This window comes from Mauremys reevesii, linkage group 2 (genome assembly GCF_016161935.1).
Source record: "Mauremys reevesii isolate NIE-2019 linkage group 2, ASM1616193v1, whole genome shotgun sequence".
Taxonomy (NCBI): Eukaryota; Metazoa; Chordata; order Testudines; family Geoemydidae; genus Mauremys; species Mauremys reevesii.
The window spans coordinates 179846670-179866902 of NC_052624.1; the positions used below are offsets into that span (position 1 = coordinate 179846670).

The window sequence follows — 20233 nt, forward strand, 5'->3', positions numbered from 1 at the left end:
TGGCGAGGAATCTGTGATATGGGAGCGAGGCCCTGCTCTGGATTGAGCCGAGATGATCTCCAATGAACTCGATCTGTTGTGTAGGTGTCAGGGTGGATTTTTGGATGTTTATTTGGAGGCCTAGGTGGTGAAAGAGGGAGATGGCAAAACGGGTAGCTTGAAGTGCCTCACCATTGGAGTCGCCCTTCATGAGGCAATAGTCCAGGTAGGGAATAGCATGAGCCCATGTTTGCGGAGGTGAGCCATGACCACGGCTAGAGTCTTGGAAAACAACTCTCAGCGCTGTGGAGAGTCGGAAAGGAAGAACTCTGTATTGAAAATGGTCGTGACCGATTGTGAATCGTAGGAAGCGTCTGTGAGCTGGATGAATTGATATACGAAAATAAGCGTCCTGTAGGTCGAGGGCTGTGAACCAGTCCCCTTGATCCAGTGCAGGAATTAATGTGCCCAGTGTGACCATCTTGAATCTTTGTATCCTCACGAATTTGTTCAGTCCTTGTAGATCTAGTATAGGCCTCCATCCCCCGGTCCTTTTCTGAGTCAGAAAGTAATGGGAGTAGAAACCTTTCTCTTAATGTTGCATTGGCACAGGTTCCACAGCACCTAGTTGTAGAAGTTGCGCCACTTCTGTGCGAAGTAAGCGCTCATGAGAAGGGTCCCTGAAGAGGGACGGGGAAGGGTAGGAGGGTAGGATATAAATGGGATAGAGTAATTGGACTGAACTATTTTGAGGACCCAGCGATCCTGTGTAATCCGCTGCCAGGTATGTTGGAAACTCTGCAGGTGGTGGCCAAATGGGCAAGTAGACGGTGGAATCAAGGGGTGGTCGTGCAGACCTTCAACCAACATTTCAAAATTATTGTTTATTCCCTGATGGACAGAAGCTGGTTGCCCGAGTTTGATTTTGTCTGCGCTTGGGGAGCCTAGTTGTGTCGTGTGGTCTGGGTTGAGGACGATAATACTGTTGTGTGCGTGGTCTTTGGTACAGTTGGTATGGTTGTCTCCTGGGAAGAGTTGGGTGAATGCCCAGAGTGTGCAGTGTCGCTCTAGAATCTTTCATGGTTTGAAGGAGTTAATCAGTTTTTTTGGAGAAAAGTTTGTCCTTATCAAAGGGGCGGTCCTCCACTTTGGTCTGCAGTTCTTTAGGGATGCCGGATGCAGAGAGCCATGAAGATCTCCGCATAACCACAGCAGTTGCAGTAGTACGGGCTGCTGTATCCACCGTGTCTAGAGATGCCTGTAGGGCCGTTCTGGAAATCAGCTGACCCTCAGTCAGGATTGATTTGAAGTTTGCTCTCCTATCCTCTGGAATGTAGAAGGCAAATTCAAAAAGTTTATTGTAATTATGAAAGTCGTAGCTGGCGAAGAGGACAAGATAGTCTGCGATTCTGAATTGTAGTGTGGATGACGAATAAACCTTGCGACCCAAGACATCAAGCATCTAAGGTCCTTGTCTTGCGGGGTGGGCCGATATTGTGACTGTTTTGTCCTCTGTGCGACTGCATCCATGACAAGAGAGTTCAGTGGTGGATGAGAAAATAGGAAGTCAGCATCCTTAGCAGGGACATAGCATTTACGTTCGGCCTTTTTGCAAGTTGGTACTAAAGAAGCTGGGGTTTGCCAGAGAGTGTCAGCTGGTTCCAGGAGCGCTTCGTTTATAGTGAGCGCTATCTTTGAGCGCACAGACGGTTGAAGGATTCTGAGGAGTCTGTGTTGTGTCTCCTGAATCTCTTCTAAGGGGATATCTTGACTGAGTACCACCCTCCTGAAAAATTCTTGAAATTGTTTACAGTCGTCCACGTTCTGTGGAGGCGGAGGGAAGAGGGCTCCATCCGGGGCTGATGGAGAGTTAGGGGTCGGTGAGTCAGGATATAGTGCGTAGCTCGCAGTTTCAGGAGGGGGCTCAGGCACCCTAGAAGTGGACGGAGCTGGAGATTGAGGCACAGGAGGAGGAGGATTGGTAGGAGGATGTGGCCAAGGGTACCACTGAGGAGAACCCAGGTACCGCCCATGGGGGGGCAAAGTAAGGAAACTGAGGCTGGTGGCCTTGAGCCATGACCTGATGTGGAGAGGTTCTGGTGGTGGTGGTGAAGCAGGAGGGAGAACTGCACCTGCTGCTGTAAATAAAGTTCACTGTCAGTAAAGGTAGCCAGTTCAGGTGGAGAGAGTGGCTGTTCAAAAAGTGAGCCCTGTGCATCTAGGAGCGAAGAGTTAGGCTCAGGTGGCACTGAGAGGTCACATTGAGAGAGAAACTGTTGCTCCTGCTCCCTGGGCTGCGCTGAGCCTGCTCTGTGCTCTAGCGCATTATTGAGAGAAAGTGAAAGTGGTACCGCGGACCGCTTGGAGGTGCCCTGGAGAGGGTCTGCTGCTGGTGCCCAGGTGGAAGACAGGCTCGGTGCTGACGTTCTTCTCGGTGCAGAGAAGGAGTGTGCTGTCGGCACCGCATCTGTTTTTGGTGCCGAGGAGTGCGCTGTTGGCACCGCGTCCGTTTTCAGTGCTGAGGGGACCGGTGCCACGGGAACCTTCCCAGCATGGACGGTCGGGTCCCTGCCTCTGCGCTCTGTTGGAGCCGCGGTTGAGGCATTAGAAGAGGCTGAGGCACCTGCCTTTGGTGCTGTCAGCACAGAGGGTAGAGATCTCGCGGGAGACCCACTACCCTTGTTAAAGTCTCTCCTCTGAGACTGTTGTGCTTCTTGACTCCGCTCCAGGGAGGGTGAAGCAATGCTCCCAACTGGTTCGGATCTGGCCCGGAAGCGTGGGAGCGGGTTTAACTTTCCCTGTCTCTGAAAGCGGCTGTAGGGATTTTTCCATTAGAAGCATTTTAAGCCACAAGTACCTGTCACGCTGAGCCCTAGACTTGAGGGTCGCGCAATGGAGGCACTTCGCGGGGATGTGAGTTTCTCCGAGGCACTTCACACAACGTGAGTGCCCATCTGACCGTGGCATGGAGCTCTGACAGGAAATGCACCTTTTGAATCCTGAAGCGCCTGGCATTATGAATTAGAAATGGCAGGGGAGAGTGTCTCAACAGGAGACAAGTCTGAGGCGATTTTTTTTTTAACTAAGTAACTAACTATGTAACTATACTAAAGGAAGGGAAACAACTGGGATGTAACTAATAACTATTTCTATGTGTTTTGTTACTATTTCCTATAGAGACCAGGGAAGAAAGGCTGCACTGACCCGAGTCCTGTCTTCAGCCAAGGACGGTTGAGAAGGAACTGAGGAGAGTGCGGGACACACGCACTCAGGAAGTTTCCAATGAGGCGGGAGATACCAACTGAGTGCGTGTCCCCTGACCAGGCACTGCTACCGAAAATCTCTGATCAACGGCGCTGGGACGCACCGTCACCTAGAGTGGAGCACCCACAGGGACAGCACTCGAAGTAGTAGTAAACCAACCCAATAATCATAACAAACAAGCATGAGTAGCACCTGATAAAATGTACTTTATTCATTTATTTGCCAAGTACAATTTTAATTATAATAATAGGGCCTAGTATGGTAGTAAGTGTTTTGTACTGTGGGGTGTAAAAGGCTTTAAAAGCAGTGAGGTGAGAGCATGCAACAGTGAGATGTCTGCTAAAAGCGAGGAGAAATCTGTTTGGTTTTTTTTATGGCAGTGAGTGAAGTGTGGATTAGCGAGTTTGTACTGTAGTTACCAAAAGCTGGGCTGCTAAGGAGAACCTGGTGTCTGGTGGAGAGATGTATGAGCTCAGATCAAGTGTAGGGTCTGCTCTGCTCCCGAAGCCAAACAGAAAGTAGCAGATCAGTTGTGACAGAGGAAGTAAACCTGGTCTAAGATGATCACACCATTATCCGTCCTTGGTATTACAGATCTAAAGGGATAGTTCTCTGCTTATGCAGCACAGAGTGAACTTGAAACAGACAAAGGAATCTCCCCACTTGCAGTGATGGTGCTGCTGCCTTCTGCATCTCCCATCTACTGCGCTGGAACCCACTGTGTGGCATAAGGTAAAGCAAAGGCTTCTCGGAGGCAAGGAAGAGACAGAGCATGTCAGGGAAGGGGAGGAGGCAGAGCTAGGCTCTGCTATACCCAGTTCTCAGCTGGCTTAAAGTCCTTAGGGGTCTTTCCACTTGAGCACAGTGGAGAATTAAGCCCAAATCTCTGACACAGACCAGAGTAATGGATCACTGAAATAAGTGTCTTGGCCTGGTATCCCCATTTATACAGCTGTTGTTACAGGAAAACAGTCTCTTACATTTTAGCCCATGGCTGGTCTTTTTAAATAAGTAAATATAGCAGCTCAAGGGCATAACATTCTCATTCACTTTAGCAGGGTTCAAAGCCAGCTAGATAACAAATCGACCTTGCTTTCTAAGTCCCCATTCTATTGTCCAATATGCTGGGTGCTTTCCCGGGAGAAACTCTGCCTAGCAGTGCACTTCGCTGCCTGCTTGTACGCCGTGAGACAGTGAATGACCGTATCTCTGAGCAGCTACAGGAATTTTTCTGTAAACTCACTGGATGGCTAAGCTGCTACTATAATTCAGAGCTTTCACCCCAATGACAACACTTGCATTCCGTTCTGTTTAACTGTCTGTTTGCATCTTTGCCACTAGAATCAGGAAAATTCCTTGACACTGCCTATGAAATTAATGTGCATCTAGTGTGCTAATATAAATTATTTGTTATCTTAGTGCTTGGGAATGTGATGAGGGATAGGACTTCACTCCAAACAATGTTTTTTATTAAACTAAAGATACAAAAACAATCCATCAAAACCTCACTTGGTTTGGTTGTAATTATAAAGCTGTATGCGGTTGTGTTGGCATTGTGTTGGGGTTATATTTATTCCATCTAGGGCAGCATTCTAGCAACCAAAAAAAAAGCAAAAATGAGAATGCATAAGAATGAGTGTGAGTAAATGCTAGCCATATATTAGGACAACTTTCTTAAAATTTTTAATGCATAAAAAAAATATAATCAATTTTTTTTTTTTTCATGGCTCTCTTTCTCTTTAGTCTCTCTTCTCTCTTTTATAAACAAAAAAAAAAAAAAAAAGAAATAAAAAAAAAAAACTGCAAAAAAAATGCTACTAAACTCGGCTAGCGCAGCGCTGCAAAGCCACCAGCACCAGCGTAAGTAGCCACAGGCCACACCTCACACAGGCAGCTGCAAAGTGCTGCGCTGCTGCTGCGCTGGCTGCACACCACTCTCAGCATGGGGAAGATAAACCCAGCGCTGGTGCCAGCGCTGGTCATCAAGTGTGGGCCACACACCAGCGCTTGATTGGCCTCCAGGGTATAAGGATGTATCCCTTGCAGCCTCTCTTTGTTTTTGTTGTGAACTCCGTTGCTGTTTATCTACATCTGTGAACAATCAAATGAGATAATGAGGCAGGCAGGGAGAGTGTTTTTTGACACAACAACAGGGGGGCAGAGGGAGAAGAGGAGTCGTGTTGGCTGCAGGCTGTTTGCAGTTAAGAGTTAAGGGTAAGGGATCGGGAACATTTTCTGATTTTTCAAGTCAGGAAGCTAAACACACAGTGTTGGCTCCAAAAATCCACTCTCTCTCTCTCCCCCCGCTCCCTGTCACACTACGCCCCACCCCACCCCCCTCTTTTGAAAAGCACCGTTGCTGCCACTTGAATGCTGGGATAGCTGCCCATAATGCATCACTCCCAACAGCACTGCAAATGCTGCAAATGTGGCCACACACCAGCGCTGGTAGCTGTGAGTGTGGCCACACACCAGCGCTGGCCCTGCACAGCTGGACGACCAGCGCTGTAACTACCAGCGCTGCAGATTTGTAAGTGTAGCCATACCCTTTGTCTCATGAGTTCCTGCCTTGAACCCTGCTGCATACCACCATAATTTTTAAATTGTGCCCTCTTACTATCAGCAGTTACTAGTTGCCTATAGTAACAACACACTAAGGGTATGTCCACACTTGCAGAGTTTTTGAGCTGTAAGTTTCACCGGTGAAAGTAAAGCACTGGTTTGTGTACTCACTTAATTCCTTGGGCGTCAAAGAGTGATTACATTTGCAGCACTTCCATCACCGATGAGAGCAGCACTCTAGGGCAGCTATCTCACAGTGCAGCTCTCTCTCTCCAATTTGAGACAGGTCTTATGGTGGGAGGTGATCGTAGGGCATCCTGGGTCTCTGCACAGTGTCCTCTCCCCAAACACTGATAAGCTCCAATAGCTCAGCAATGCTCTAAGCAAGGGATCGTTTGCTCCATGGAGCAGGCATTGTCACCTGGCCAGATGATAAGTGAGCACTTGCCAAGAAAACAGGCAGGGGAGTTTCAAAGTTCCAGGGGCTTTACAGGGGGAGGGGTGGACATCTGTTTACTTGGAGTCAGAGCAGCAGAGCTGCTGGCTAGAGTGATCACCTAGGCTAGGGGTCGGCAACCTTTCAGAAGTGCTGTGCCGAGTCTTCATTTATTCACTCTAATTTAAGGTTTTGCATGCCAGTAATACATTTTAACGTTTTTAGATGGTCTCTTTCTATAAGTTTATAATATATAACTAAACTATTGTATGTAAAGCAAATAAGATTTTTAAAATGTTTAAGCAGCTTCATTTAAAATTAAATTAAAATGCAGAGCCCCCCAGACTGGTGGCCAGGATCCGGGCAGCGAGAGTGCCACTGAAAATCAGCTTGCGTGCCATAGGTTGCCTACCCCTGACCTAGGCACTGTGGGATATCCTCTGGAGGCTAAAAGCTGTGTAAACAAGAACGTGTCTTCACTTGCACATCACTGCAAAAGCATCACCGGTAAGAGCTGTACGCCTCTCATGGAGGTGGCTCTCTTTTTGCGCTGAAACTTCTGAGTTTCACCGCAAAATGTCATTGGCAAGCATAGATGCTTCCATGGTTTTTATGCAAAAAAGGGACTTTTCCCCCGCTTTAAATGGCAAGTGTAGACATGCCCTAAATCCTAATCAAAATAACCCACCTAGAAAGGGATACTGACTGAACAATCTAGGCAACTTTTCTCCACCCTACCCGCCTTTGTTCCATAGATGCAGCCTCAGGCAGTCTGGAAGTGGTTAGGCTGCACTTAACATTAATTGCAGAGGAAGTATAACACGCAAGTCAAGAAGCTCGCTCTCTCGCTCCTTTTCTCAAAACCCATTTCTTTCCACATTTCTGAAATGCTACTGCAGTTCGCACACTTGTAAAAATGTCCTTACTTTGTTCTCATGCTGACAGTCTCTCAGTGCCCTTCATTTGCCAAAATGCTGTGCCATGACTTGTATGGTCTCTGTCTATAAAGTGTAAACTTTTCAGGGCCGGGAATGTGTCTCCACCCACCCATGGATCTGCTCTTGTCCCTATTGACATCAATGGGAAAACTCCCAATGATGTTAATAGGAGGAGCTGCATCAAACCCTTCTGCCTGTGCTCAAGATGCTTTCCCCTTAACCCCCTAGCACTATTTGTCCCTTGTCGAGATTAAGCATCAACTTCTTTTACCTCAACCAATCTCAGCCAGGCAAATGGAAAGCAAGAAGATAATGCATTATCTGGGTCAGAATATTATTTTCAAAAAGTTCAAAATTTAAACATACAAGTATTTTGCTGAAAATGTTCCATTTTTCAACCAGCTCTGTTATTTAGCTTTTATGGGACATCCAAAATTTTTGAAGTGCTTTTTACAGAACAAAAAGACAAACCCAATGCTATAAAGTTTACAATTTACATTTACAGTGCAAATGTATTCAGATAAGCCCACACACCAAAGGGCAAGGGCAACAACAATCAAGTCGAGTGGTTGCACAGGTTGGGCAGCCAAGCATATTAATGGTCAATGTAAACAAACTGTCTCATGGCCTGCCAGAGGATTACCCTGACGGGCCGCATGTGACTCGCAGGCCGCAGGTTGCCCACCACTGCTGTAGAGACTCATGTGTGATACTGCACTCCATATTCTTCATAGCGATATTATTATGATATGATTAGGACATAATTATGATGCATTTTATGCAAGATAAGTCATGTAACGAGTCATTGCAAAAGTTATGATTTGCTGAATATGATTATCCTATTTGTACGCATGTATCATTTTTGTATCTGAAGTTATGAATACTGACTATGTATCTGTATTTCAAATGTAGTTACACCTGGGTAACGCCCACTAGACAAGATGCTTTCAGTCTAGATAGTGAGTGGGCAGGGGTGGTTCCAGGCACCAGCACGCCAAGCACGTGCTTGGGGCGCCAAGCCGCGGGGGGCGCTCTGCCGGTCGCTGCGAGGGCAGCAGGCAGGTTGCCTTCGGCGGCATGCCTGTGGAGGGTCCGCTGGTCCCGTAGCTTGGGCGGACCTCCCGCAGGCTGCCGCCGAATTCGCGGGACCGGGGACCTTCCGCAGGCAAGCCTGCCTGCCGTGCTTGGGGCGGCAAAATGCCTAGAGCTGCCCCTGTGAGTGGGGAAGGGGCACTATTCAGCACAATGGGCCATTAGGGAAAAAAATAGGCCTGAGGAGAAGCTTCTCCCCCACCTGGTGATGACCCTTCCTGAGAAAGCTCCAAACAGCCTCTGAGTAATGGCAGCTATGACTCTACAAGGACATGTGATCAGTCCACATAATGCTGGACTCCATCTTGGGATGTCAGTATTTTTGCACAGACTGGTCTGGAAACCAAGCTTGGAACCAAGTCTGGAACCAAGCTTTTGCATGTGGTTCCTGCCACATGCAAAAGCTATATAAGGGAGGGAGTGACATCACTTGGTATTCTTCACTCCCCACACAAGAAGACTCCTGGAAACACCTGAGGAACAAAGACTGAACAAGGGGAAGTGCTGGACCCAGGCTAAAGGGATTTCTAGCCTGTGAATGAAACACCTGGGGGTTCCAAGCTGTAAAGCAAGTGCAGCTTGGTCCTTAAGAATCTGCAGCCTGCTTGTATCATCTCTTAGGGTGAGAATCTGTCAATTCATATCCAATCTATTTAGTATATTAAGCTTAGTTTGCATTTTTTGGTGATTTGCTAGGTAATCTGCTTTGATCTGTTTACTATCAATAATCCCTTAAAATCTATCTTTTGTAGTTAGTACACTTGTTTTTGCTTTATCTAAACCAGTGAGTTGGAGTGAAGTGTGTGGGAATCCTAGTTCAGGGGCAAAGGCGTTGCATATTCTTCGCCACACTGAGGGAGAGCACGAACTTTCTGAGCTTACGCTGCATAGTTCCCTGTGCAGCGCAAGACCATTGAATTTTGTGTTTATACTCCAAAGGGGGTGAATGCCTGGGGAACTGGGAGTTGCCTTAGCTGTACCCTTTCTATTGTTGGTTCACTGCAGGAGCTGGACAGAGAGCCTGCATGTAATTACAGCTGGGTGTGGCCCTACCTGTATGGTGAAAGTGCAGGCTGGAGGGCTCTGCAGCTTGTCACAGCAGTAGTGTGTGAGAGGGAGCCCAGGCTGGTGGGTTGGGGGCTCAGTGGTACCCCAGTTCCAGGTGGCACCCTGGAGGGAACTCGTCACATGTTTTTTGTACTGGATCTACAGTTCAGTCTTTGGTGTTGGACAAGATGTACATTTGTACAGTGCCTAGCACAATGGGGACCTTAGCTCATGACCTGGAGTCATAGGTGCTACCACAATACAAACAATAAACCAGCAACCACAACAACAAATAAGATGATCTAGGCAAAGCTATGAATCCCTTAAAAGCAACTAAATAGTGAAGATATCAAAAAAGGGGGAAAAAATTGATTCCACTGAAACAAAGGAAATTTTAAGAGTTCTGATCACTTCTGCACTCAGCTGTTTGGCACTAAAACACGGTATGTTATTGTAGGACATGGAATAGAGTCAGTTAACACAAGATTGATTTAGCCAGCCAAAAGCCCAGTCACTTTATGTTAGAGCAGATAAAAGAAAATCTTTTATCCTCCCCCAAAATGTATTATGTTCTAGTGCATACCAGCTGTTTAAAAGAATTAAGACAGTCACAAGATAACTCCAGCAATGTACAAAACCGTATTAATTGATAAGGGATGGTAAAAGCATCTTTTTTCAATCAAGAAAATCTTGAAAAGGCCTTTTGGTTGGTTTGTTTTTTTGCTGAAGAGGGATCAAAAGTAGTATCTCCATTCTACAGTCTGATCAAACAGAGTAGGGTTGTATATAAGTACAGTTCTCAAGCTAAAAAAAGTCAATAGAACTTTTTTTGGGTGGTATTATAGAAAACTCGGGTGTAACTCAGAGATCCAGTAGGCTGCAGAGGGGTAGGGTTGAGGTAACTCCCATTAAATTAATTTGGAGTGGGGTTAGGCTGAGAGAGCATTTGGTTCCAGGCTCTCTTCTTGGTCCTATTGAAGTCAATGAAAAGACTCGCACTAACTTCACTGGGAGAAGTTTGCTACATAAAAAGGCCTCATCCAGATTAGGCAAGTAAGTGACACAGTAGAATCCACTGAACTGATTACCACCTCTGGGTTTTAGGATCTGATAACTATGGTCTGCAACAATAAAAGGCACATTCTGTAAGAGAGAGCATAGCTAAAGTTAGTTCATGTCATTAGACCATCCCCTAATGCCTTTGTCTTCTGAAGATACAAATAATGTCTATTCAATCAAAATGGTTCCTTTTTCAGATATTAAAAGTTTTAAGGTAATAAAAATAAAAATATGACAAGAGGCAGTAGTGACTGGCCTTGACAGTCTGACATAGAACATCAAGCCACTAGAGAAGGGTACAAGTTGGAAATTTGACCTGTCGTCTGCTTACTAGGGTTTGAGTGACAATGATTAAATGTTTTGATGAAGAGAGATTTTTCCTCTCTGCAGCAGTCAGTGGGCTCTGCCTCAATCTTGGTGTGGGCACGGAAAACACATGGTCTCACACCTAGCATTAGGACCCAGAAGTAATTTCTACTAGAGAATTGAAATTTCACCTTAACTGAAAGAATCATTTCTCAAAGGAAGAAAACATTAAAGCTTATCGATTTAAAAAAGCCTTCTTTCCTAACATTACAGTGGGCCCCATAAATTTTGCATTCTTCTGAGCTGAGGAGACTCCATTCTTGTGGGCCTAGTCCACTGAAAGGCCCGAAGTCCATTTTAGTGAGAAAAAGGTCAGATGATCAGCCAAAGAAACAGAAAATTACCCATTTTTAAAGTATTTATACACTGCCAAATATGGTGAAAATCAGTGACTTACCTGCATATTTTGTGGTGTTTGATTCATCCATGGACCAGAAGCAGTAATCAAAGGCAAACACCTGCATAAGAGTATAAAAGACAAATGAAGAGCTTGCAACACACAAGACATCCATCCCTGAAGCACAACTCCTCATACCTGTTTGAACGACAGATGCACCACGCAATTTCCACAGAACCTAATACAGATCCCATCAGGAGCAAAATAGTCTCAAAATCTGAGATTTGTCCTTGGTTGCAGATATTATCTATACTCCAAAATTTTTGTTTTAAAATATTTAAGTTACCATAATACTTAAGGTAAGTAAAACAATGCAAAAAATGTGTGAGAGCCACATTTGTCTTCCTATATTTAACAGTTTTCCCAGAGTTCTATGAATTCAGTTCATAACATTGGGGATGGGAGTAGGGGGGTAGTTATTATAGGAACGTCTGGTAGCACCATTATTAAGGTTGCCCCACATTTCCTATTATAAAAAAGACTGTTTTCAGTTGCATATAAGACTTTGCCAACTCTAAGTATCTGAGCTGAAATATTCCATGTCAGGTATCCACCTCAGGTTGAATTTTTTGGAAAATTTCAGCCAAAGCAGTTCAGCCTTTTCTCAAAAAGAGGGTAGGGAGAAATAAGTTTAGCCATGTTAAAAAATTCTTAGAACCGTTTCTTTGAGAAGCTCTAGCATCAGCATACTTTGCAACCAAGTCTTGAAACTTGTCAGGGGCTGAGCCTTTTGCTATTCTTGGGAAAATCTGCCCAAATTACAAGCCTTTCAGAAATCTGTTTTTGCACATACTAAGAAGAGATTTCGGAGATTTTTAGCTACTAAAAGCTAAGATTTGGTGCACACTGAGCATGCTCTAACCAAGGGGTGGGCAATAATTTTTGCGGGGGGGTTGGGCACTCCATGAATTTTAGTAAGTCTTCACGGGCTGCATATTTCTACTATATTAAAGGAGGGAATGTGGGCTCTGGGAGAGAGTTTGGTGCAGGAGGGGGCTCTGGGGCAGAGGACTGGGGTGCAGGAAGGGGTGCAAGGTGTAGGCTCTGGCCGGGAGGCACTTACCACAGGTGGCTCCTGGCCAGCGGCTCAGCAGGGTGCTCAGGCACGCTGCCTGCATGCCGTGGCCCCACACCGCTCCTGGAAGCAGCTGGCTGCTGGCACCGTGGCATCTCTCTGCATGCCCCTTGGGGGGAGAGGGGCAGCAAGTCTCTGTGCACTGCCTGCATCCGCAAGCACCACCCTCACCGCTCTCACTGGCCAGTTTCCAGCCACTGGGAGCTGTGAGGATGGTGCTGGAGGCGGGGGCAGCATGCAGAGCCGCTTCCCCTCCACCCCCACCAGTGGCGTGCAGAGACATGCCAGCAGCAGCTGTCCACTTCCGGGAGTGGCGTGGAGCAATGACAGGCAGGCAGCCTGCCTCAGCACCCCGCTGCACCACGGGACTTTTAGCAGCCTGGAAATTGCGAGGGGGCAGGCAAAGAGCCTGGTGGGTCAGACAGAAATGTTAGATGGGCCAGATTCAGCCCATGGGCTGTATTTTGCCCACCCCTGCTCTAACCCCCTACACCTCCTAGTGTTGACCAGATTGCACATGTGTCATCCCCACAAAACAAGTGAGCATGCTCCAGTACAGGTCTACAGGGCAAAGCTGGACTTTCCCCTACACTGACCACTCTGGGCAGGGTCAGGCACCAGAACTGAGAAGAGAAAGCCTGTCTCTCCTATGCTCTCAGTGACCTACCTGTCCCTGGCACCTAGACAACATGGATGATAACACCTGCCTTGGAGGCTGGGGAGAGAGGAAAGGGAGCAGATAGGGACAAGAAGCCTGCTGAGACTGGAACTGGAGGCTCTGGTAACAGGGGAACTAACTGGATGTTGTTGGTGGCTAGGCAAGAAGACTGGGAATGGAGAGCCTGGTGTGGGGAGCAAACAGATGGATACATGATGACTAATTGCACACCTACACTATAGACTTAAGTCAACCTATGTTAGGCCAACTTACAACCACTGCAGTAATTATGTCTACACTACTCTCCTTCTGTCAGTGGTGCGTGTCCTCATCAGGAGCTTGGGGGGGGGATGAGGAAGAGAGAGCTGGGAGGAGGGGGGGTGGGGAAAAAGCAGCTGCCTGGGCTTCTCACCTCCCTGAGTGGAGAGCAAGGTGGGCAGACAGGCTCTAGCTGCCCGGCTTTCTTGTCAATTTCAAGGCTATAGAGCCCTGAAATTGTCAAGACAGTCAACAGGTGATGTAAGTAACACATTGTCTACACAGATACTGTGTCTCCCTAACTACACCGACATAAGCCCTACGCCTCTCGTGGAAGTGGAGTTATGATGTCGGTGCAGTACGGCACTTACATCAGCAAGACAAAGCTGTAGTGTGTACACTGACATAATTAGGTTGAGGTAAGCTGTCTTACGTTGACCTAACTGTGTAGGTCACCAAGCAACAGCAATATTATAATTAAATTCAAAATGACTGTGGTATTGTGATTCAGATTTAAATTGCATGAAGATCAGGCAGGAAACTCAGTTCTGGTACCCTTAACTCAGCTCACCATGTGAATACATTACATTAAGATCTTTCAATACACAAAAGATGTGCAGAATTTTGTATTCCTGCATATAGCATATGTATACCTGCGCCTCTAGTGGCTCTGCTTTGCTAAGCATCTAAGTGAACCTTAAATCTGGCCGGTTTCATTGCTGGTATTCAGAACCGTTTTGGCAGCAGAGAAACTGATAATTACATTAGTCTCATTCTGTTATTGCATGGCGAAACGATCAGCAGCAACAGAAGGACTGAAATTATTCATGGGGATAGAAAAAGAAAAAGAGACTGGAGGAGAGGGTGCAGCAGCAAAGACAACTCTTCCCTAATTAGACAGACAACTAGGAGACTGGAGTCCCTTGCCCAACATTCATGTGTTGGGAACAAGGAGGAAGAAAAAAAATCCTTCTCTCCTTCCACTGGCCAAAGGAAAAACAGAAATCCTACCAGGCAGAGACTGTTATGCAAGATGAAGCCCACCTCCTGGTAGTATGGGACAATACCCTCATAGCATCTGCCATATTACAAACCCCACCTCTCCTTGTTTGAATTATCAACAGAGAATTGACCCTGGAGTTCACTGACTGGGTCCCCACTTATCTTTCATATGGTCTTCTGGCTAGTAGGTGTTTGATAGGTTATAATAGGAGTGCCAACTCCACCTCACTATATGGTACTTTAAGAAACACAATTAAGAGGATTGCTCAGGACTGTCTACATTTTCTTTGAGACATTTTTTACCTACAAGTTGGCCTGTATGTTATAAATGATTAATTTGAAAACTCTATATTCTGTTCTTCCAAAGAAAGCAACTGTCCACATCAGTGGCTTTAATATCATATTATTATGTAAAATATTTGCACTTCTTATGGCTTCTGTAGTTTGATAGGTCCCTTGCCAATTTCCACTGGATTTGCCGCCATTTTTAAGAATTAGTCACTTTAAAACTGACCGCACTCCCACACTACTAAGGCAATTAGAGGTGGTCAAACAGACTATACTTTACATACACAGTTAAGATTCCACCTACCCCATGCTCCAACACAATATGCATCTTTCAATAGTACCAAATTGCAATGTGTGGAGATCAGGGCAGGAGGAGGGTCTGGGACTCCCCACAGTGGCCCGGGATCCCTGGGTGGCTCTTACCACTGCCCAGTTCTGGTTTTGCTTTTTCATTCTGGTTGGGAAGGAGGTATAAATAGGACATTAATCCCTCACATGCCCCTCACCTAAACAGATTAGGTAATTTTTATGATTGTCACTAACAGGGATTACAGCACTGCAGGTGGCACATTTGAAACCTGGGGATTTCTGCATGGTAGACCAACCTAAATTCTCCAAATTACTAACTACTCTAAAGCTAACACTAGGCTAAGCTAGAACTATATACCGAATGAGAATTTTCCTAAAGGCTGCCTAAACTGGAGCTCAAAGACTGATGGGGAGCTCTAACACCAACCACAGACAGTAAGAAGGAACTGAGAGGGAGGCAGTGACCACACCCCTTTATACTCTGGGCTCGGCGCACAAGGCTAGTGGGAGCATGTGCCTACAGCTGCCAAAAGTCTCTGATTTGAGTGCATTGGGTGCACATAAACCTACAGAGGAGTGTACAATACATAATCACTTGTAGCAGAACAAGAATTTCCTTCTGCCTCCAACAGATAGGAGAACCTTATACACAACATGTTAAGTTTTGCGTTATAGCGAGAAGATAAATTAAAATCTCAGTAACATGACCAAATAGTTCTATTTGACCCATGCACAAGTTTTTACATTATAATGTGAGGCAGATTACTGTGCTCTATCTCCAAATGATAAGGAAAGACCACACAAGGAAATGTGACTATATTTTTGTAAAATTAAATGTTAAATAATTGTAATTTTTATGATGATCAACAGTCCTATTTTGCATTAGATATGTCACAATGTTACATAAGAGTATAGCAAGCTTCTCTATCAGTTCACTCTAATATAACAGATGTATAAAATAAGACTGTAGCTATGATGGGCAACATGAAAAAGTTTTTTTTTCCAAACACAAATACAAGGTCTGTAATATTTTCCTTTCCTTTCTATGTAGAATTCACAGCATTTCCTTTTTAAAACAAACATCATCCCATTTACCTTCACCTGCCCAAGACCAAATTAAATTTGAAATTTTAGATTAAAATTTTGCTTTATATTTCAAATACCTTAACAACCGAATGCTTTATTGAATTACAGTACTCTGTCCCATCCTCCTTTGCTTGATGGAATTTTCAGAATGACACACAGCATTACTATTTAACTGCAGACATTTTTAATTTTCAGAAGGGTTGGTAAGAGGTCAAAACACCTAATCTTGCAGTTAGATGGCTATTTTTCTTAAAATATACAATCATAATTCTTTGATGACCTAAACAAGTATTCTATGCTGTTGTACTCCCTTTCCAGAAGCAACTGAAGTTCAATTCCAGATTTCTACACATTCCCACCATCAGAAAGAATTATGGTACAAAAATCAAGGAAGTAACACAAAACAAAAACCCAGACATGGTAATTCCACCTCTGTCTGGAGCACAGAAATAAAAGAAGTCCAATGTTTGCCAAACAGAAAAGGATAACAAAAATGTTAGAAGCTTGAAAATGAAATGGCAGCTGGCTCGGTCTGTTTCACACATGTTTACACAAGCTATATTTTATAAAGTAGTATCCTTCTAACTTATCACTGGTACCTGCACTTGATACCTGATTCTACATTCATCATTAAGAGAAAAAAAATAAAACAAAAATAATGTTAAAGAACAAGGTGGTGACTATTTATCATTAAAGCAGTGTTGTCATCTGTCCCCCCTACACACACACACACTTTTTTTAAAAATATATAGTTCAGAAAATCCTCTCTAGGGGATTTACTGTGTCAGGTGCTCACAGGCTGTTTTGTCAGATAATCACACCTGAAGAACGCCGATTACAAAAAAGGACAATTTGCTTCTTATCAAATCTGTTTCCTGCATTTTAGTACTTTAAACATATGATTTTTTTTTAAAAGCAACATTATGTGCAATGATGTATTCTACATGGAGTACTAATTTCCACCTACAAAAGATTTTTTTAAAACCAGACTAAAATAATAGCATCACTGGTTGCACAATTTTAAGAAGCAGCGTTATCTTTCTGTATATTTTAATCTAATTAACATGCAATTTAAATGTGATTTGAGAAATCTGTAATTTGAACATAATATGTGAAACAAGTGTTTTTTTAATAGATTTTCCTTTAATGGCAGCATTCACATAACATGCTAATAGAAGATACTGGGCATTTCTTCAATTTTCAGCATTTTTTAAGTCAGTATATTTACAAAATGAGACATCAAACACTTACCTTTGGTGGTTTTCTAGTTGTTGGAGAATCAGCAATGGCCATAAAGAAGATTGCCAACACATCACCCAGATCACAGGAAGGCAATAAAAAGAAACAAATACAAACAAGGTGAACGTCTAGCATACTTTTGAACTTTTCATATTAAATGCTTCATACAGAAGTAAAATCAAGTGTACAAGGTATTGGTGTCCAATACTAATTATGTAGTTTTTTTATATATTTTAAATCTGAACTATAAGATGACCACTTCCTGTGGCAGGGCATCGCCCGATTGACTTCAATGGGGTTTAGCATCGGCCCAGAAATCCAAAATGTTACGTATGTTGCAAGATTAGAACTTACGCAAATCTACACTCATTTAATACTTTTGCAGAGCAAGTTGTGTTATTAAATGAGGAAGAACAACAAAGACTAAACATTTTTATCTTGAGGTTTGCTTAGAACTGGGAAATATCTATTTTTTACAAATATCAATTGCATCTCAGTTTAGCTGTGTGATATTATCCTGATAGAACGCATAGAGTTAAATCAAAGGAACTTGTAAGGGGGAAACAAAATGATGGCACAGACATGACACGTACAGTAAATAGTTTCAAAGGAGTTAAAATAACAAGGGCTGGGCTATCAACTGAGAAGAAGCTACCTGCCTAACTCTGGGCTAGTCTACACTGGCAATGTTAAAGCGCTGCCACAGCAACGCCCTGGCTTGCATAGTCGCGACAGAGTGCTGGGAGACAACTCTCCCAGAGCTCTAAAAAACCACCTCCACGAGGGGCGTAGCTCCCAGCGCTGGTGCACTGTCTACACTGGCGCTTTACAGTGCTGAAACTTGCTGCGCTCAGGGGGGTGTTTTTTCACATCGCTGAGCGGGAAAGTCGCAGCGCTGTAAAGTGCTAGTGTAGACAAGCCCTCTGTTAAGGCTACAAAGGTTTACTCTTCCCAAGGCTATGCCTAGGATCAAAGGGATATTAAGCAATTATAGGAACCCATCCCTAGAAAGGGGTGGGGCTGAGAGTTCTTGGGGGCTACTCAGAGAGTGTCAGTAAGAGCTGAAAGACATACAAGGTCGGGGGAGGAGGAAACGGGACGAAATACACACACACATTGCAGCAAGGCGCTCTGCTTCTCCCTAGCCAGAGATGGATGAAATGTACCAAAGCTTGCAAAGAATGAATAAGGCTTAGGCAAAGGGAAATACGTGTATAGACCATTATTTTTACTCTTTTGTTCTGTATGCTTTGTACCTTTGGGTGAATGAATAAGTAATCTTTTGTTTTGAAGAAATGATTTTTGAGTCGCTTTAATCAGCTGCTATCACAGGTGTCAGGTTTTTGCCATTATTTTGTTTCCTGTTGGTTTCTCCTTTGCAGCTTCCTTTGATTTAATTCTATGCATTCAGACAGAATCATATCACACAGATAATATCAGATAAACGTCAGTTTATAAACTCTGTTCAGCCTATAGTGTTAACACTGTTGGGAAACAGAAGGGCTGCCACCCACAGATCCAGTCCTGGAGCAGTTAAACAGCACAGTTCCGCCTGGAGACGGGTGAAGATAGTGAGGCCTAATCCCCAAAAGGGCACACTTGCAATGGACTAAAGGGATCTAAAGTGCAGTTCACCCTGTAATGATGACAGTTGTGTCTACAGCTTCTTGTACAAGTAACTACAGGGTCTCCCAACCTGGGGAACTAGACTGATCTAGGTTCATAAGGGTAGACAACAGAAATAGAAACAGTGGAGATGGGGAAAGTTTTGTGACTTGGGGGAGGGGGGGTTGTGATTGGGGGGAATAAAGAGAGAAAGAAAGAAAAATCCACAGTTCCCCTTGAATTTGGGAAAAGTAGGGGAGCAGTTCCTTGAAAACTGCCCTTTCACAAACTGCTCCAACTAATGCTACCATCAAGTATAAAGAAAGCAAGAAAAAATTAATGCCACGGTTCAAAGCAAAGTGCTTAAGTGAGTGCTTAACTTTGATATCAATGGGATTTAAGTGCATAAGCACTTTTATGATTCCGGATGGCCTTAAGCATATGCTTTAAGTACTTTGCCAAATCAGAGTCCAAAACATAATGCCACAGGGGCTCCTTTTTGCTTTTAGAAAAAACAGAAAAGAAAATACACATAGGTGACTGTGTGAGACAACCAGGGAAGAAACAGGAAAGGACAGAAAGAGGGAAAGACTGTAGCAAAGGGGCGACGGCATTTATGAGGGGATTCCAAGAGGGATTCATCTATCCAACCACCACCGATGGGGGTGCCAACAAAAAAAATTCAGAACCATTTGGCTACTATGTTCCCGACCAGTAAGCACATGGGGCCAAATCCTGCTCTCAGATACATGCTGCAACTCCAGAAGTCTACTTTTGCTGAAGTCAAAGCAATTTCAGTGGTGTTACAGAGCAACTGTCTGATCACCCCCTACTGCAGGAAGTCCTGGCAGACAGAGTTAAGGGGAAGGAAGTGTGAGGGAGCAGACAGAGTTTGCTCTCTATTAGGGTTCCCCTGAGACCTCTTCCACTCAGTTCCCCAAGAATTCAGTTAGACTCCAGTCTCATCACTCAGGTGCCTTTTTCTGGCATACAGCAAAGCTACACTGAGTTGATCAGACTCAAGTGTAGGGGGTGGGTATAGGGCACTGGTTTTCAACTTTTTTTTCATTTGCAGACCCCTAAAATTTTCAAATGGAGGTGCAGATCCCTTTGGAAATCATAGACAATCTGTGGCCCCCTCACTGGTCCGCAGACCACAGTTGAAAAGCACTGTTCTATAGTAACAACCACCTTTTGTAGACTCCTTAGGCACTGCAGACCGACAGCAGGTTGAAAACTACTGGCATAGGGCATATCACACATCTACAGTTACACAGAAAACCTCTCTTTATATACATTTACACATTACATTGTATTACATGCTTTGGGGTTGGGTACTTTGTAGGAACCAATCTCTGTACAGTATACACAGTCTGTGTACTACTACTTATTATCTACCTCATTTTATGCTTTATCCATTGTTATCTTGCCCATTGTAAATGTTCTCTGGATGTTCCCCCTTATTTTAGCTAGTATAGACATTCTATTTCCAGCCTGCTGATCCATTCACTTCCCTAATCCTGTCTCCCAAGAAATGAGGCCTCACCCATGTCCAATTACTCATATCAAGACA

The 20233-nt window shown here is 44.4% G+C and overlaps 1 protein-coding gene across 4 annotated transcripts in view; it reads right to left on the reverse strand.

The window, feature by feature from the left end:
• The window catches only part of KIF13A (kinesin family member 13A), a 198636-nt gene that overhangs the window by 101984 nt on the left and 76419 nt on the right, over positions 1 to 20233 (reverse strand). For all 4 annotated transcript variants that reach the window (XM_039523229.1, XM_039523227.1, XM_039523230.1 and 1 more), the window contains exons 3-4: positions 17068 to 17080; positions 11141 to 11201 (exon numbers count right to left, since the gene is read on the reverse strand). In XM_039523229.1, coding sequence (XP_039379163.1) covers positions 11141 to 11201; positions 17068 to 17080 — 74 coding nt within the window. The remainder of the gene's footprint in view (positions 1 to 11140; positions 11202 to 17067; positions 17081 to 20233) is intronic.